Source organism: Erpetoichthys calabaricus, chromosome 11, assembly GCF_900747795.2.
Source record: "Erpetoichthys calabaricus chromosome 11, fErpCal1.3, whole genome shotgun sequence".
Classification (NCBI taxonomy): domain Eukaryota; kingdom Metazoa; phylum Chordata; class Cladistia; order Polypteriformes; family Polypteridae; genus Erpetoichthys; species Erpetoichthys calabaricus.
In genome coordinates, this window is record NC_041404.2 from 3,248,180 (window position 1) to 3,266,904 (window position 18,725).

The 18,725-nt window shown below is 40.9% G+C and overlaps 1 protein-coding gene across 1 annotated transcript in view; it reads left to right on the forward strand.

Annotated features, from left to right (window-relative positions):
• Positions 1-15,021, forward strand: part of LOC114660143 (platelet-derived growth factor receptor-like protein) — a 36,502-nt gene extending 21,481 nt beyond the window's left edge. Inside the window, exons 4-6 of the mRNA XM_028812643.2 lie at positions 4,737-5,030; positions 13,016-13,155; positions 13,938-15,021. Coding sequence (XP_028668476.1) covers positions 4,737-5,030; positions 13,016-13,155; positions 13,938-14,147 — 644 coding nt within the window. The 3' untranslated portion in view covers positions 14,148-15,021. The remainder of the gene's footprint in view (positions 1-4,736; positions 5,031-13,015; positions 13,156-13,937) is intronic.
• Positions 15,022-18,725: the final 3,704 nt, after the last annotated feature.

Below are 18,725 nucleotides of genomic sequence, written 5' to 3' on the forward strand. Positions count from 1 at the left end.
ACTTGAAGAAACAGTTACATCAATATTTTTGGAAAGTACAGTTTAAGCACATTAAATATGACATACAATACAACAGCTAATCAAATACAGCAAATCTGCTGCTACTTTGGTGCAGGTTTCTGAAATTTGCATTTTTTTTCTGTATTTGCTCGAAAGCAGTGTAACAAAACAGAGACAACAAAGGTTAGGGTCTGAGACAGAACTTCCCTTTACCGTATATACTCGTGTTTAAGTTCTCCAGCGGATAAGCTGGGGCTTGATTTTACCGTATAATTTCCGGTATTTTATAATGTCGGTGGTATAAGTCGAATACGGAAAACTCACGCTATTAGTACAAGAGATTATGATATGCTAACGCCCACCTGAGAGAGTAACCACGGACCACAATGCCTTTTTCTTCTATGTATTGTGCCTACGTGACCATACAGTAATACCCGGATGATTCCGAAGCGACGTTTGCACTGATTTGTGTTTTTTGTATCTCACACCCTCATACACCTTTATTGTAAGAGCATCCCTTATCTACGATGGGGCATTCGATCAGAAGAAAATATGAAGCTGGTTTTAAATTAAAAGTTGTTGAAGTGGTGAAAGAAATTGGTAACTGCACTGCAGCAACAAAATTTGATGTGTGTGAGATTGAAGGAAGCAAGAAGATGTTAAAAAAAAAAAAGATTAAGCGTTGTATTTTTGAATGGGCGTATAAGTCAGGGTCTGATTTTATGATCGATTTTTCAGGTTTCAAGACCAGACTTACTGTATATGTGAGTATATATGGTAATACAGTGATCCCTCGCTATATCGCGCTTCGCCTTTCGCGGCTTCACTCCATCGCGGATTTTATATGTAAGCATATTTAAATATATATCGCGGATTTTTCGCTGCTTCGCGGGTTTCTGCGGACAATGGATCTTTTAATTTCTGGTACATGCTTCCTCAGTTGGTTTGCCCAGTTGATTTCATACAAGGGACGCTATTGGCAGATGGCTGAGAAGCTACCCAGCTTACTTTCTCTCTCTCTCTCTCTCTCTCTTGCGCTGACGTAGGGGGGTGTGAGCAGGGGGGCTGTGTGCAGCTGCTTCCTGAAGGACATGCTGCACAGTGCTTCGCATACTTAAAAGCTCAAAGGGCACGTATTGATTTTTGACTTTGTTTTTCTGTGGTGCTCTCTCTCTATCTCTCCCTGCTCCTGACAGAGGGGGTGTGAGCTGCCGCCTTCAACAGCTTTGTACCGGCGGTGCTTCGCATACTTAAAAGCCAAAAAGCCCTATTGATTTTTTTTTTGACTGCTTGCTTTGCACTCCTTTGAAAAGGAAGATATGTTTGCATTCTTTTAATTGTGAGACAGAACTGTCATCTCTGTCTTGTCATGGAGCACAGTTTAAACTTTTGAAAAAGAGACAAATGTTTGTGTGCAGTGTTTGAATAACGTTCCTGTCTCTCTACAACCTCCTGTGTTTCTGCGCAAATCTGTGACCCAAGCATGACATTCTAAAAATAACCATATAAACATATGGGTTCTACTTCGTGGATTTTCCTATTTCGCGGGTGGCTCTGGAACGCAACCCCCACGATGGAGGAGGGATTACTGCATCAAGCTTAATGAGTGTTGTGTGAAGGCCATGTCAACTTTTCTAGCAATTTTAAGTCAACGACACCATTTGCATAATCTTAGCGAGTCAGGAGCAGTCGCGGTGTTCTCCCATGACAAACCCAACTAGTCAAACAGATCTGAGTTGTAGGGGTGGGCTCTGTGTACATAACAGCTGACAACCAATCAGCACAGTGACAAGGAATAAAGAAGGCAGGTGTTTTGGACCTTCAATACTAAAGAAGGGCTCATCAGTATGATGTCTTGAGTTTTACATTCTATGATAGAAGTGAAAAAGGGAGCCTAAGATTGTTGACGAATTCACTGTACCTGTAAACATTTGTTGGGGGACCGGCTCAGTCAGGCAGCATATTATTGGTAGTCAGAAAAAGGAGAAAACTCATGATACTATGGAAATGTGAAACTGTGCTGGAAAGTCATCACAGAGTTGTCTGATTTTACATACCCTGTGGTTTCTAGTCATGCAAATTCACATTTTGGTGATAAGATCAACAGTTGCAGCTGTCAAGTCCAACATCGCCCTTGACTTGCAATGTGATATCAACTTTAAAGTACAAGAGACCGTTTGGATTTGTTATTAAGTCACTCCTAGGGATGCAGTACTGTGTACTTAACATGTGGATTCGTGAATGAACATCGACGGTTTGCTTCACTCTGATATAGCAGAATGGGTGGAAGGGACGGGACTTTCTGAGGTGAAGCGGTAGTGACATCAGAGTTACTCAGTGGTTTCTTCCACCACTCTAGACCTAGAGTCCAAGAGGTAAAAGACATTAGTAATGGTGTCAACGTCTTCTCGACGCCCAGGATATTTTCCTGTGCAGAATATGCTCCCTGTGCAGAAAATGCTCCCATAGCTCATGAGCATGACATCAGGAATGGAGCAAGTGAACATGAAGATGAAGCAAAGTGTTTTTACTGGTCTTCCCCAAGCTCTAAAACTTTAAATGAGTGAGTTCAACTGCCTTGATGGATTGAACTTTCAACCAGGGCACAGGAAATTAAATTACAGTAATCCCTCCTCCATCACGGGGGTTGCGTTCCAGAGCCATCCGCGAAGTAGAAACCATATGTTTATATGGTTATTTTTATATTGTCATGTTTGGGTCACAGATTTGCGCAGAAACACATGAGGTTGTAGAGAGACAGGAACGTTATTCAAACACGGCAAACAAACATTTGTCTCTTTTTCAAAAGTTTAAACTGTGCTCCATGACAAGACAGAGATCACAGTTCCCGTCTCACAATTAAAAGAATGCAAACATATCTTCCTCTTCAAAGGAGTGCGCGTCAGGAGCAGATAATGTCACAGAGATAGAGAATAACAAACAAAATGTTTGGCTTTTAAGTATGTGAAGCACCGCGGCACAAAGCTGTTGAAGGCGGCAGCTCACACCCCCTCCGTCAGGAGCAGACAAAGAGAGAGAGAGAGAGAGAGAGAGAGTTTGTTTTTCAAGCAAAAATCAATACGTGCCCTTCGAGCTTTTAAGTATGCGAAGCACCGACATGCTGCACAAAAGATAGCAACGTGAAGATAATCTTTCAGCATTTTTAGACGAGCGTCCGTATCGTCTAGGTGTGCGAACAGCCCCCCTGCTCAATCCCCATAAGTCAGGATCACAGAAAATCAGCGCAAGAGAGAGAGAAAAGTAAGCAATCTAGCTTCTCAGCCATCTGCCAATAGTGTCCCTTGTATGAAATCAACTGGGCAAACCAACTGAGGAAGCATGTACCAGAAATTAAAAGACCCATTGTCCGCAGAAACCCGCGAAGCAGCGAAAAATCCGCAATATATATTTAAATATGCTTACATATAAAATCCGCGATGGAGTGAAGCCCCGAAAGGCGAAGCGCGATATAGCGAGGGATTACTGTATAGCCACCGTAAAGAGACAAAAACAGAGAAGAAAGGTTTCGGTGATCCACACAGTATATTGAACAAAACAAAAGGATTAGCAATCTGCAGAGTTATCATACAAGACTGAGTCAAACTAAGACTGATCTGGAAGGTGAGGTGACTGCATCTTTATAGGTAGTGGGCAGGAAGAGGTGGGTCCTTGCCAGAAGTGAGATCAGTAGGAGGGTGTGGTCTGGCAGTGGAACTGGGTGGAGTTTTAGTTGGATTTCCTTTCTGGAGGTCTGTGAAAGAAGGAGAAAAGGCATTAATGCAGCTAATCAACCCCCGATTCTACATCTTACCCTCTGTTAAGTCCTTAGACTGCCTCTCAAGTGCGTGTGTGTGACACCACTACAAAACTAGTTGGGAGCCTGAAATGTTGGCACGTGCCCAGTCTGGCCAACTCTCCATCAGTAAAACCAAGCAAGTAAAGGGAATTACCATGTGTCATAAAATAGAGAAGTATATGCCAAATAACTAAAGAAATAGACCATTTGATGCTTATTTCTTCATCAGCGTGCTAAATGTACAAATAAGGAAATTACAATGTGTTCAGTTTAGACAGAAGTTTTATTAACAATGGCACTCATATTTAGCACTTGACAATCAGTAGATAAACACAATTCTGGGAGCTGGTGAGGTGTAAAACATTTTATGCATGATGAGGGTGATTCTTCTCTCACATAGGCACTTGTTGTTCCACTGGATGAAATTATTCTCATTATTGTGTTTTGGAACTGGTTTCAGATTATCCATTATGTTAAAACTTTGAATGCTTATTTAATTTTAGGGAACAGACTGATGTCACAGGTGATAAAAAATTGAAGGTGGGAGTTGCAGTATAACAAGGATGTCACTTTCATTGAAAGTAATTTTTAATTACTTCAATAGCTTTAAAATAAAACTTTTCTTAATAATGCTGATTAAAACATAACATTGCTATAAACATAGAAGTTGATTTACACATCAAAATAATACACCACAAACTCATAATACACTCGTGCAGCATTAATCAACAAAATCGAATATATACAATCGAGAAACCTCACCCATTTAAAATAAATGAAGAGCCTCCATTTACAAAGAGAATAAAAGGATTATTTGAACCCTAAAATGGAACGGAACAGCTCACGATAAGTGAAAAACATTGAAGTTAAGGGAGTTGCTTTCATAACTGAAGCTCAGCTGGAAGCCTAGTTTAACATGTTGTGTCATGCATATGCTTAGACCCACAGGAGCTTTTTGTGCCATCGGCAGACTACTATGAAGTGGTACAGATGCGTACCAATCGACCTACCACTCTGCCCTGCCAGGTGACATCCCCAGAAGCCAAAGTAACGTTGCATCGGGAGTTTCCCCCAGAGGAGGTCAAAGTAGATGGAGTGGAGATTTCCTTTGATCTGAAGAAGGGCTTCACCATCCGTCAGCCAAAACCTCACCATGCAGGCTCACTTTTCTGCATGGCCAGCTTGGGTGATTTGCGGCAGATCTCTACCAAGTACATGCTGATCTACGTTAATTGTAAGTGAAAAGAATTTTTAAATTAGTGGCATATACAGTTTGTTACAATATGCAAACAGTTACAGTGTCACTGGATGTTTATATCATTGTGGAAAATTACCTGTACTTTATATAGCTGTGTGGAAAAATGAGCCCCGACACAGGCAGACAGACCACAGAAGACCCAAAGCACACACATTTTATATTTCTTTTCCTCTTCTGGCACAGAGTGCACAAATCATCACAAATAGCTCAGTCCCTTCTTCTGTTTTCTTTTCTTTTCTCTCTTTCTCTTCTGCCGCCTCCACTCCTCTCCCGCAAGCTCAGTCCTCCACCTCCCAACTCCAGCTCTCTGAATGGAGGGAGGCCATCTCTTCTGTTCTCCAGGTGCTCCCTGACGATCTTCCTGAAGCACTTCCTGGTGTAGTGGAAGTGCTGCACGGGCACCTGGAAGCACTCCAGATGCACCCGGATTCTCTTCTGGCAGCACTTCCTGGTGTGGAGTTAGTGCTGCAGTCCAGGACTTCAGAATCGTCCAGGTGCACACTGGCCCCATCAGGGTTGAGCTTCCAAGTTCCTATTCTGTGGCACCAATGCAAACCAGGGGTCTGCTCTCTCCTGGTCCTTTCATAAAGACGTTCTGGTCGGGCAAAGATCCCAGCCATCCATCACAGCTGCTATATAGCCCCCCACATGTAAAGCTTTATCTACCTGAGGACAGCTGCTTCAGGCAAAGTGATTTGCTAGCTCAGTATAAGCAGACCAAATGGCTGTCTTCAGATAAAATTAAACCTGTGCCACTCAACAAAGTAGGTGCCAATTCACTGTGCTGCTACTTCCACAGCTACTAATTCCTGCAGGAATATGGCAGTCATCCACACCAGGAGCTCTTATCACTTTACCTTGAGTATGTGATTGTGGAACGTCTTTTGTTTGTTATTTTGGTACACCTACGCTAAAGTTACTGTTCACTATAATGTTTATATGAGTGTTAGATATCTACTTTATAGTGCCCTGCATGTACAGTCTTACTTGCACATGGGTAGTTACCTCAAGCACAGCTCAAGCTAACCAAATGGTTGTCTTCAAGCCTGTGCCAATTACTGAAGCAGTTGCCCGCTCACCACACTGCTTTCTATTGAAGATGTTCTCCTCAGCTGCTAATCTTTGTGGGGCTATGGCATTCACCCACACCAGGGGCTCTTATCACTTTACCTTGAGTATACAATCATGGAAGTTCCTGTGTTTGTTATTTTGATTAACCTACACTTTAGTTACTGTTACCTGTTTTGTTTATATGAGTGTATGAGGTATATCTGCTTTATAGCGCCCCATGTGTACAGCCTTATCTACACGTGAACAGCTGCTTCAAGCAAAGAGACTTGCTACCTCAGCACAAGCCGACCAAATGGCTGTCTACTATACACCGGTGCCAATCCCGGAAGCAGATGTCCACTCACCACACGGCTTTCTATTTTCAGCTGCTAACCACTGTGAGAATATGGCAGTCACCCATACTATTTGCTACCCTGACCCAATCAAATCAAAGAAAATCAATATTGCTATAAAGTAGAATTAATAAAACACAGTACCACAAGTATTACAAAAGTAGGAAAACAGAGTATTTTCAAAAGATTATTTTAAGGATACTTTCTGTAAAGATACAAATGATGATAAACATGCATCTTGCTAAGTCTGGAGGCATGGCTATTTCAGAATTTTCTTCAGTCTGCAGTCTTCTGTCTTGCCAATTTGTCTGGAAATGCAGATGTCCCATAAAAAGATCTCTCTTAGTGTAAATCCATCCCGCTATATCCTAACTACAGGGTCATGGGCGTCTGCTGGAGCCAATCCCAGCCAACACAGGGCGCAAGGCAGCAAACAAACCCCGGGCAGGCTGCCACACCCACACACTAGGGACAATTTAGGATCGCCAATATACCTTTGGACTGCGGGAGGAAACCAGAGCACCCGGAGGAAACCCACGCAGACACGGGAAGAACATGTAAACTCCATGCAGGGAGGACCTGGGAAGCGAACCCAGGTCCCCAGATCTCTCAACTGCGAGGCAGCAGCGCTACCCACTGCGCCACCGTGTCGACCCTCTTAGTGTAGATTTAACAAATAATTGCAAAGATACTCAATACTCACAGAACCCCTGGACCGAACTGTCAGCCCCAGTGTGCCCACTAAGCAACTGGGGCTTCAGCCACTAAGGCACACTCTTACCTATAGTGCTGTTCCACGGAGGACTCCAGTGTTCACAGACTATCTGTTAATCCCAGGTTTCTGCTTAGAGTGTTATAAGACACAGGGTCTCTTGAGATTACTGTGTGAAGAAAGGACAGAGAGAGATGTAAATCATAGACAAGGACAAGCCGGGGGTTATTACTGAGAAGAAGAGAGATGTTGCTATCCAAACCAAAATGATAAACCGAAATCAAAAGTCAGAGTCAAAATACTTAGTACTAGGGCCTACTTCAGTAGGAATCCAACTATCAATAACAAAGTTTTTTCCAAAAAAAATCTAACTTTTTTTCTTAAATTCAGAAGCCCAGCACCGTTTGAACGGGTTCTGGGTTATGGGCTACTTTAGTTTTAATGGAGGAATCAATATAAAAATATTTTAGCAAAAAATGCATACATTTTACATATTTTGAGTATATAACTGGATGACTTGACACCAATTACAGTATGTGACACAAGTAATTTGGAATTTTTTTCTTAGACATTTTGATGTTGTTTGCTATTGTCCAGTATTGGTCACTGTCCTTTTCCATTAAAGTATAAATTTGTTAGCTCCATTCTGCGTGAAAACATGAGATTAAAAAATTTCTTAGCTGACACTACTAACCACAAGGGGTAAGTAACATTTAAAAAATATCAATTTTGGGTGGAGTTTCCTTTAAACATTTTGTGCGTCTCACTAAGTAGCGCAGATCAGGCAGTGACAGGCACAGCCCCCTGAGTATATAACACTGCTTCCTGGCATGACAGGCTTTATAGGTTTTAGTTAGTCATAGTGATAGAAGCTCAGGAGATGCAGGGAGAGATAAAGAACTCAAAATATTCTGGATTTGGAATATAATTGTATCTCTTGGAGGCATGGTGGTTCAGTGATTAGCACTGTTGTCTCAATAACTGGTCCAGCACAGTTTGCAGGTGCTTCCCTGGCCCTCAGTGACCCTTAAAAAACCATTTTAATCCACTCAAAACTAGTTCAGTTTCTCCTTCCCCACTGTCCTCAATGCATTTCACTGAGTTTGCAGAAATTCACAAACATTTCTGCGATTTCACCAAAGTCAAGCCAAGCAAGTTCAACAGGGTTCGCTCCTCATTATCTATACATATTAATAAAAGGCAAAGCCCTCACTGACTCACTGACTCACTGACTGACTGACTGACTGACTCACTCACTCACTCATCACTAATTCTCGAACTTCCCGTGTAGGTGGAAGGCTGAAATTTGGCAGGCTCATTCCTTACAGCTTACTTACAAAAGTTAGGCAGGTTTCATTTCGAAATTCTACGCGTAATGGTCATAACTGGAACCTGTTTTTTGTCCATATACTCTAATGGAGGAGGCGGAGTCACGTATCACGTCATCACGCCTCCTATGTAATCACGTGAACTAAAAACAAGGAAGAGATTTACAGCACGAGTCAAACGCGGGAACAAAGGTAAATGACGTTAATTTTTCAGTCTTTTAATACTGTGTAAGCATACATATTAACACATGTGCAATTAAACGTGTGCATTTACGGGGTGATTTCTCAGGCTTAAAAGCTCACCTTTTATCAAACACGGGAACAAAGGTAAATCACGTTGTTCACTGTCTTTTAATACTGTGTAACCATACATATTAACACATGTGCAATTAAACGTATGCATTTACGGGGTGATTTCTCAGACTTAAAAGCTCGCCTTTTACTAAAAAGGTAAATGCAAAACTATTTTCAATCATTCTATGATCTTCTTCTCACAACTGAAGGCACCGTGGCTGATGTTACGTCACTTGCTGTCCAACCATAAGCGTTACCTGGTAGGTAACCGGCCAGTCACTTCACTCCCTTACGGGAATCGAACCTCTGAGGTTTTCTTTTGTTCTTAATTAAAATTTAAAAGCAATACTTCACCGCTGCTAAGCCCCTCTAGCACTGACGTCCGAGGTTCGATTACCGTAAGCAAGTGCAGTGAGTGTGTAATTACATTCACGGCATTCGTAGTCTGATTCACAATCTGATTGTATGGGTGGTTACCTACCAGGTAACGCTTATAGTTGGCCACCAAGTCAGGTCGAAGTGATCACTCGAGTAAAGGCAGCTTCACAAAAAAACAGATCCTTAACAAACTGTTATTAGTATATTTTCCCTCAATTTAAAAAGGTTTTATTTTCTTCTTAATAAAAATTTAAAAGCAGTACTTCGCCGGTGCGAAGCGCGTGGATTTGACCGACTGACACATACAGACATATTCATGAGTGCAGGTACTTCGGAAAGAAAGCACCGTGTAAACCTAAAGTTTAAATTAAGTTCATAGACCTACAAAAGGTTGCCATTCATTTGAGGCAAGATTGCTTTTCTTCTGTACAACTATACGTTGCATTCTCAAGAGTGTGCTTGCACGGCTTCGGATATAGATAGATATATATATATATATATATATATATATGTATGTATGTCTATATATAAATATGTAAGCTTATAAGTACTGCCTTACTTCTCTTTAAGAAAGGAAGATGTAATGATACTTGATTTAAATGATTCCATGTCTTCCTGGGTTTGCTTAGCTTATTGTTAATATCTTTACACCTTTTTTTAAGACTTATTGACTGAAACGGGCTTTCACGAAAAAAGTTAGGGCTTTGCTACAGGATACACCCTCCACAAGTTAAGCAAGTAAAAATAAAATATATATTTCTGTTTTATTTAAACCTTTTAAGTTCGTATGCATAGTCCCATTTGGCTGTTTAATTTTTTTTTTCTTTCTTCAGTAATATTTAATCTCCTTAAAGAAAAAGAACATATCCATTTTACTTTTTTTGTATCTCTTTAGTAATATTTTAGTGTAAAAGGATAACCAGTATTTAAACCTTTTATGTTACTTTATACATTTATTTTACACAATGTTGAAAAATTAATAAGAAAGCTACATATTTTGGCAGCTGCTGCTTTCATTTTCAATGAAATGAAAAAAGCTCTCCAAGAGAAAACGTCAATGAGGAAGAAACAGTTTGCACTATCTAAAAATCAGAAACCCTCATTTATAAAAGTTTGCTGCAGATGACTTAACTGAAAATAAATGAATAGTTCCTATGTGTATAATACATATTTATCTATTTGACTTATGCCTTTATTCCACCAACTTACAACATCTGAGGTACAATTTGTTACATTACGTTTGTTTTTTGCAGCACAGGCAGGTGAAGTGACTTCCTCAGGGTCACACAGTGGTGTCAGTACCAGGATTTGAACTGACAAGCTCCGGGTTTGCTGAAATATTACTGAAGAAAGAAAAAAAATGAAAACGGGCAAATGGGGCTATGCATACAGATGTCCATCCATCCATTATCCAACCCGCTATATCCTAAATACAGGAGCCAATAAGTAGATATGTATATATACAATATATATATATATATATATATATATATATATATATATATATATATATATATATATATATATGTATATATGTATATATATATATATATGTATATATGTGAATGTATATATGTATGTATATATGTATGTCTATATTTATATATATATATATGTAGATATGTAAATTTGTATATGTATATATATATGTTTATGTGGATATGTATATGTGTATATATGTATGTATATGTAGATATGTGTATATGTAGATATGTATATATATGTATATATGTTTATGTATATATATAGTTACATAACCTCTTTAACACACACTTCTCCGCTGCGAAGCGCGGGTATTTTGCTATATATATATATACTAGCAAAATACCCGCGCTTCGCAGCGGAGAAGTAGTGTGTTAAAGAGGTTATGAAAAAGTAAAGGACACATTTTAAAAATAACGTAACATGATTGTCAATGTAATTGTGTTGTCATTGTTATGAGTGTTGCTGTCATATATATATACATATACACATACACATATATTATATATATATTGTAGCAGATATGCGTGTTGTCCACCTCTCGAACCCTCAGGTACCACTCTTCAGACCAGGTGAAAATATAACAACTATTTATTTTGTTGTCGTACAGTGCACAAAGCACTCCTTCCACCACACTCATAAACACAATAAACTATTCACTAATACAATACACTCTCCTCCTCGCCCTGACACTTGCCACCCTTCCTCCCAGCTCAGTTCAAATGTCTGGGCTCACCCAGAGTCCTTTTAAAGCCCCTGACCCGGAAGTGGCTCCAAGCCAAACCCACAAGTCCGTTTTCCTTCCGGGTCAGGGCAAAGTCCTTTTCTTCATCCCGGGAGCACATCGCTTCTTCCAGTCACGTGACTGGGATGCACTCCCGGGTTAAAGGGCATGCCAGAGCCCACTAGCCCCCCTACAGCGACTCCTGGCGGCCCCCAAGGTATCCAGCAGGGCTGTGTCAAAACACTACAAAGTCCATAAGGCCCTGCTGGAACTCGGGGCACAAATATGCTGTCCGGAGGGCTCCTCCTAGCGGCCTGGGGGTGATGACCGGAGTCCATAGCCGGTCGTCTGTCACAATATATACATATACATACACATATATATATATATATATATATATATATACATACACATATATATATATATATATATATATATATATATATATATATATATATATATATATACATACACATATATATATATATATATATATATATACATACACACACATATATATATATATATATATATATATATATATATATATACATACACATATATATATATATATGTATATATATATGTGTATATGTGTATGTATATATATATATATATATATATATATATGACAGCAACACTCATAACAATGACAACACAATTACATTGACAATCATGTTACATTATTTTTAAAATGTTTCCTTTACTTTTTCATAACCTCTTTAACACACTACTTCTCCACTGCGAAGCACGGGTATTTTGCTAGTCTATTATATGTGTCAATCCTTTGAGTGCTGTCATGCTCCTTACTTTAAATGAAACTTTCAAAACACTCAGTAAATAGTTCTTATGCAAACACAATATTCAAAAGATTTTTTATATGACCTTTTGTCATATAGAGAAACAATTAAATGCTACACCTGAACAAAATCAAATCAGAATGCTAAAATAAAAATGTTAGACCTTAATTAAATTAAGCTGTTTCATTAATGTCAATTCAGCATTTCAGCCTATACCTAAAGTCCATGTTCTCCCTCTTACCTCTGTCATCAGAATGGCCCAAAAAGCAATGTAAACTCAATTCAGTTCTAATTACTGAAAAGTTTGTGAGCTCTAAAGTTTTCAAACACATATCAAAGGTCGTCTTAGCTGACAATAAAAAGATGGCCTGTCCTCATTCTGTTTTGCAGGCCATTTGAATTGGTGCTTCTTCTATACCTTTTACTTCCTATATATACACTTATATATATATATATATATATATATATATATATATATATATATATATATATATATATATATATATATATATATATATATATATATAATCACAATCTGATTGTATGGGTGGTTACCAACCACGTAACGCTTGTGGTTGGTCTGCAAGTCGACAAACATCCGCCACGGTGCCCTCTTCAGTTGCGAGAAACAGATTATAGTATTGCATACTCTTTGCATTATTTGACAGTAAACTATGCAACACATACACACACACACACACACACACACACACATATATATATATATATATATATATATATATATATATATATATATATATATATATATATATATATATATATATATATATATGGTGTATATTATTTTTCATTCTATATACTTCCCTTGAAAATCATTAGATCCAGCAAGTCCTCCAGCTCCTACAATCAAAGCCTCATCTGAGTCAGTCCATGTTGGAGAGAATCTACAAGTGACCTGCACAGTGCTTGGTGACCTGAACGTGGCAATCGACTTCACATGGGAGTACCCCGGGGAGAAGGTAAACCTGTTTTAAAGTCGGTCATGCAGGTTCGCAGTTTTTTCTGTATTTTCTTTTTTTTTTTGCCACCTTGAAAAATTAACTCTTTCAAAGTAGTTGCTTATTAGCCAGCAGCCATACCACATACACCTCAGGAGAGGAAATCCACCTGAAGGTAAGTAAGCATGTTCAGGCCCAGCCAGTAAGTGGATGGGAGACCTTCTAGGAAAAAAGTGGGCTGCTGCTGGAAGAGGTGTTGGCGAGACCAGTAATGGGCACTTACCCTGTGGTCTGTGTGTTTTTATATTTAAACCAACCCACCACCACCACCATGCCCTTGTACACCAGAATGATGTTTACCTCAGGTGCTTACCTTTGTACTGTAGATCTTGCTTTTGGGGCTTGTCAGAGCTACTTCATAAAAGTTTAGACTTTAAATTTGAACATCACAGTTTTATTTTGTACCCACAGCACATGCTGTTAGCCTTAAAAAAAAAAAACACGCTAAGACATATTGGCTGTACACAGCGCTTTGTGTCATGGAGTGTTCTAAAATAAACTGCCCTTCATTTTCAGAATGGGATGCTCTCCGTGTCGAGTTTGTTCAGAATGTTTACTCCTGCTTTCCAAAGTCACAGTTGTCAGTTGTAATTAAAGTGCCCCCATAAGACTATGGGTATGGTGTGTATTTCTATTCCCCTGTGGTAATGTGACCTCCTTCTTTTTATAAATTTGTTATGCATAGTAAAAGAATAAAAGACCTAGCTGTTTTATTCCATCTACATCTCTTTTTCTTTGCACAGATTGGCCGACCCCCTTACACCCAGGAGTCCACTAGGACAGTCCGCACTGGAGGAAGGTCATTGCAGCAATCTGAGACAGTACTCCTAGTAGATGAAGTGCGACCAGTAGACCAAGGCACCTACATTTGTACAGCCCAGAACCTGGAGGGATCCACTAGCATCTCCACCAGTGTTGTTGTGTTGCCTGCTCGTACTCTTAGGTCAGCATAGCTCTGACAAGACTCACAATAAGCTGTTTAAACCAACGGAAACCCCTACTATCAGAATGGTATCTCGGGAAGCACCAAAGGTGCCCAGTGTAGAAAGTTTTGAAAGGAACTGGATGAAGGTTTACATACAGGGCACACATTAGGCTGTGGACTTGGGGGAGTGGGAATCTTTCTAAGCTTTTAGTCATCTGCTTAGCTATCAGCAGCAGTGGTTGTGAATGTGGTTTGGAGGCACGATATCCTTTTCAAAGATGCTGCCCCTCAAGTGATGCCGTTTTAGGCTGTACAGCTTTATTGTAAAAAAATATTTCACAAAGAAAAAGTCACAGATGGAGCTATCAAGCACTCCTTGTGCTCTCCTCTGTCTTCCTGCTCCTTTTGACTTTTGATCTGACTGATAACCTTGCATATGGTACACTGAACCAAAGAATGGCAATTTAAACATGGGATGAAGCAGTCTCACTCAGATCTTTAACATATGCAGCCCATTCTGAGCTGTTCTAGCAAACAGAAGTTAGTAACATTCCATTTTGAGTAAAATTCACACATATTGTATTTCTTGATTCTTCCCTCCAATTTTATGCTTAACATTTTTGTTTTTCTTATTATTTTTTATAAATATGTGCCTTGTTTCATTCTAAAGTAAATTGAATGTCTTCAGTCCCATCCCTTAGTAACAGATGATGCAGATTTTGTCTGTAAAAAAAGCATTATAGTGACATGGAGGGTAGCACTGCCAACAAACTGCCCATTGAGAGGGTTTGACTACTGGCTGGAGGATTTGCCATGTGCTGTGCTAACCCTGTGGATCCCAAAGAATAGTGGATTGAGTAATCCAAGTGCCCTAAGGTGAGTACATATGTGTTCACTGTAATGAACTGATTACAGTTTAAGAAGACTGAAGATTAAGAAGAACTGGGCAGATTAAGAAGACAAGGCAAAGACGTAGTAGAGGGCCACAGTTTCACTGTATTATTAAAGGTTTAAAACTCAATGCAAGTCTGTTCCTCTAAACACATGCGTGCAAACACATCTGAACAGAAGAGAGGCTACCAACCATTTTTTATTCGGCTCCTTACTGGTACATAGTCCTTCATCCAGTCATTTATCGGATCCCTTTAATCCAGACGATATCAGTGCAAGTAACAAACAAACTTGAATAAGGCTTCATTCTATCACCGGGTCCACTGGCTCACAATGATCAGTAAACGCATACTGGGTATGATTATAATGTATGCAGTTGGAGTTTGGTTCAGTCAAACTCACCAGTTTAAAGCCAGAGCTTTGGCCACTAAGTTACACTCCCCATTAAAATTGCAGCCATTGCAAACTGCTCAAAAAAACTAAAGGAACACTTTTTAATCAGAGTATAGCATTGAAACTTCTGGGCTATTGATCTGGTCAGTTAAGTAGCAGAGGGGGTTGTTAATCAGTTTCGGCTAATTTGGTGTTAATGAAATTAACATCAGGTGCACTAGAGGGGCAACAATGAGACGACCCCCAAAACAGGAATGGTTTAACAGGTGGAGACCACTAACATTTTTCCGTCTTCAGCTTTTCTGTTTTTTCACTAGTTTTGCATTTGGCTACGGTCAGTGTCACTACTGGTACCATGAGGCGATACCCGGACCCTACAGAGGTTGCACAGGTAGTCCAACTTCTCCAGGATGGCACATCAATACGTGCCATTACTAGAAGGATTGCTGTGTCTCCCAGCACAGTCTCAAGGGCAAGGAGGGGATTCCAGGAGACAGGCAGTTACTCTAGGAGAGATGGACAGGGCAGCAGAAGGTCCTTAACCCATCAGCAGGTATGTGCTCTTTTGGGCAAGGAGGAACAGGATGAGCACTGCCAGAGCCCTACAAAATGACCTCCAGCAGGCCACTGGTGTGAATTTTTCAGACCAAACAATCAGAAACAGACTTCATAAGGGTGGCCTGAGGGCCCAACGTCTTCTAGTGGGCCTTGTACTCATTGCCCGGCACTGTGGAGCTCGATTGGCATTTGCCATAGAATACCAGCATTGGCAGGTCCACCACTGGTGCCCTGTGCTTTTCACAGATGACAGCAGGTTAACCCTAAGCACATGTGACAGACGTGAAAGGGCCTGGAGAAGCCGTGGAGAATGTTATGCTGCCTGTAACATCGTTCAGCATGACCGGTGTGGTCAGTGATGGTCTGGGGAGGCATATCCATGGAGGGACGCACAGACCTCTACAGGCTAGACAACGGCACCTTGACTGCCATTAGGTATCAGGATGAAATCCTTGGACCCATTGTCAGACCCTATGCTGGTGCAGTGGCTCCTGGGCTCCTCTACAATGCACGACAATGCCCAGCCTCATGTGGAGAGAGTATGCAGTCAGTTCCTGAAGGATGAAGGAATTGATACCCCTGGGACCCTGGAACACCTTTGGGACATTATGTTTCAGTCAATCCGACACCGCCTGGTTGCACCTCAGACTGTCCATGAGCTCATTGAAGCCCTGGTCCAGATCTGGGAGGGAGGAACATAGGGTGACATACAAGAGTGGAGGAAGATGCACACAGGTGGATTACATCCTATGCAGAAGAGTTGATCTGAAGGAGATTGAAGACTGCAAAGTGGTGGCAGGGGAAATTAAGCAGCATAGGATGGTGGTCTGTAGGATGACATTGGAGATCAAGAAAAGGAAGAGAGTGAGGGCAGAGCCAAGGATCAAATGGTGGAAGTTGAAAAAGGAAGACTACAAGGTTGAGTTTAGGGAGGACTGGGCACTGGGTGGTAGTGAAGAGTTACCAGACAGTTTGGAAACTACAGCAGATGTAGTAAGGGTGACAGCAAGAAGGGTGCTTGATGTGACATCTGGACAGAGGAAGGAGGAAAAGGAAACCTGGTGGTGGAATGGGGAAGTACAGGAGAGTATACAGAGGAAGAGGATGGCAAAGAAGAAGTGGGATAGTCAGAGAGATGCAAAAGTAGACAAGAGTACAAGGAGATAAGGCACAAGGTGAAGAGAGAGACGGTGAAGGCTAAAGAAAAAGCGTATGATGAGTTGTATGAGAGGTTGGACACTAAAGAGGGAGAAAAGGACCTGTACTGATTGGCTAGACAGAGGAACCGAGCTGGGAAAGATGTGCAGCAGGTTAGGGTAATAAAGGATAAAGATGGAAAGGTTCTCACAAGCCCTCGCTTGTGAGTGTGTTGAGCAGATGGAAAGAGTACTTTGAGAGGCTTATGAATGAAGAGAACGAGAGAGAGAAGAGGTTGGATGATGTGGAGATAGTGAATCAGGAACAGCAAGGAGGAAGTAAGGACAGCTATGAAGAGGATGAAGAATGGAAAAGCCGTTGGTCCAGATGACATACTTGTGGAAGCATGGAGGTGTTTAGGAGAGATGGCAGTGGAGTTTTTAACCAGATTGTTTAATGGAATCTTGTAAAGTGAGAGGATGCCTGAGGAGTGGAGAAGAAGTGTACTGGTGCAGATATGTAAGAATAAGGGGGGTGTGCAGGACTGTAGTAACTACAGGGGGATAAAATTGATGAGCCACAGCATGAAGTTATGGGAAAGAGTAGTGGAAGCTAGGTTAAGAAGTGAGGTGATGATTAGTGAGCAGCAGTATGGTTTCGTGCCAAGAAAGAGAACCACAGATGCGATGTTTGCTCTGAGGGTGTTGATGGAGAAGTATAGAGAAGGCCAGAAGGAGTTGCATTGCGTATTTGTGGACCTGGAGAAAGCATATGACAGGGTGCCTCGAGAAGAGCTGTGGTATTGTATGAGGAAGTCAGGAGTGGCAGAGAACTATGTAAGAATTGTACAGGATATGTACGAGGGAAGTGTGACAGTGGTGAGGTCTGTGGTAGGAGTGACGGATTCATTCAAGGTGGAGGTGGGGTTACATCAGGGATCGGCTCTGAGCCCTTTCTTATTTGCAATGGTGATGGACAGGTTGACAGACGAGATTAGACAGGAGTCCCCGTGGACTATGATGTTTGCTGATGACATTGTGATCTGTAGTGATAGTAGGGAGCAGGTTGAGGAGACCCTGGAGAGGTGGAGATATGCTGTAGAGAGGAGAGGAATGAAGGTCAGTAGGAACAAGACAGAATACATGTGTGCAAATGAGAGGGAGGTCAGTGGAATGGTGAGGATGAGGGGAGTAGACTTGGCGAAGGTGGATGAGTTTAAATACTTGGGATCAACAGTACAGAGTAATGGGGAGTGTGGAAGAGAGGTGAAAAAGAGAGTGCAGGCAGGGTGGAATGGGTGGAAAAGAGTGTCAGGAGTGAAAGGGAAGGTCTTCAGGATGGTAGTGAGACCAGCTATGTTATATGTGTTGAAGATGGTGGCACTGACCAGAAAGCAGGAGACAGAGCTGGAGGTAACAGAGTTAAAGATGCTAAGATTTGCATTGGGTGTGATGAGGATGGATAGGATTAGAAATGAGTACATTAGAGGGTCAGCTCAGGTTGGACGTTTAGGAGACAAAGTCAGAGAGGTGAGATTGCATTGGTTTGGACATGTGCAGAAGAGAGATGCTGAGTATATTGGGATATGGATGCTAAGGATAGAGCTGCCAGGCAAGAAAAAAAGAGA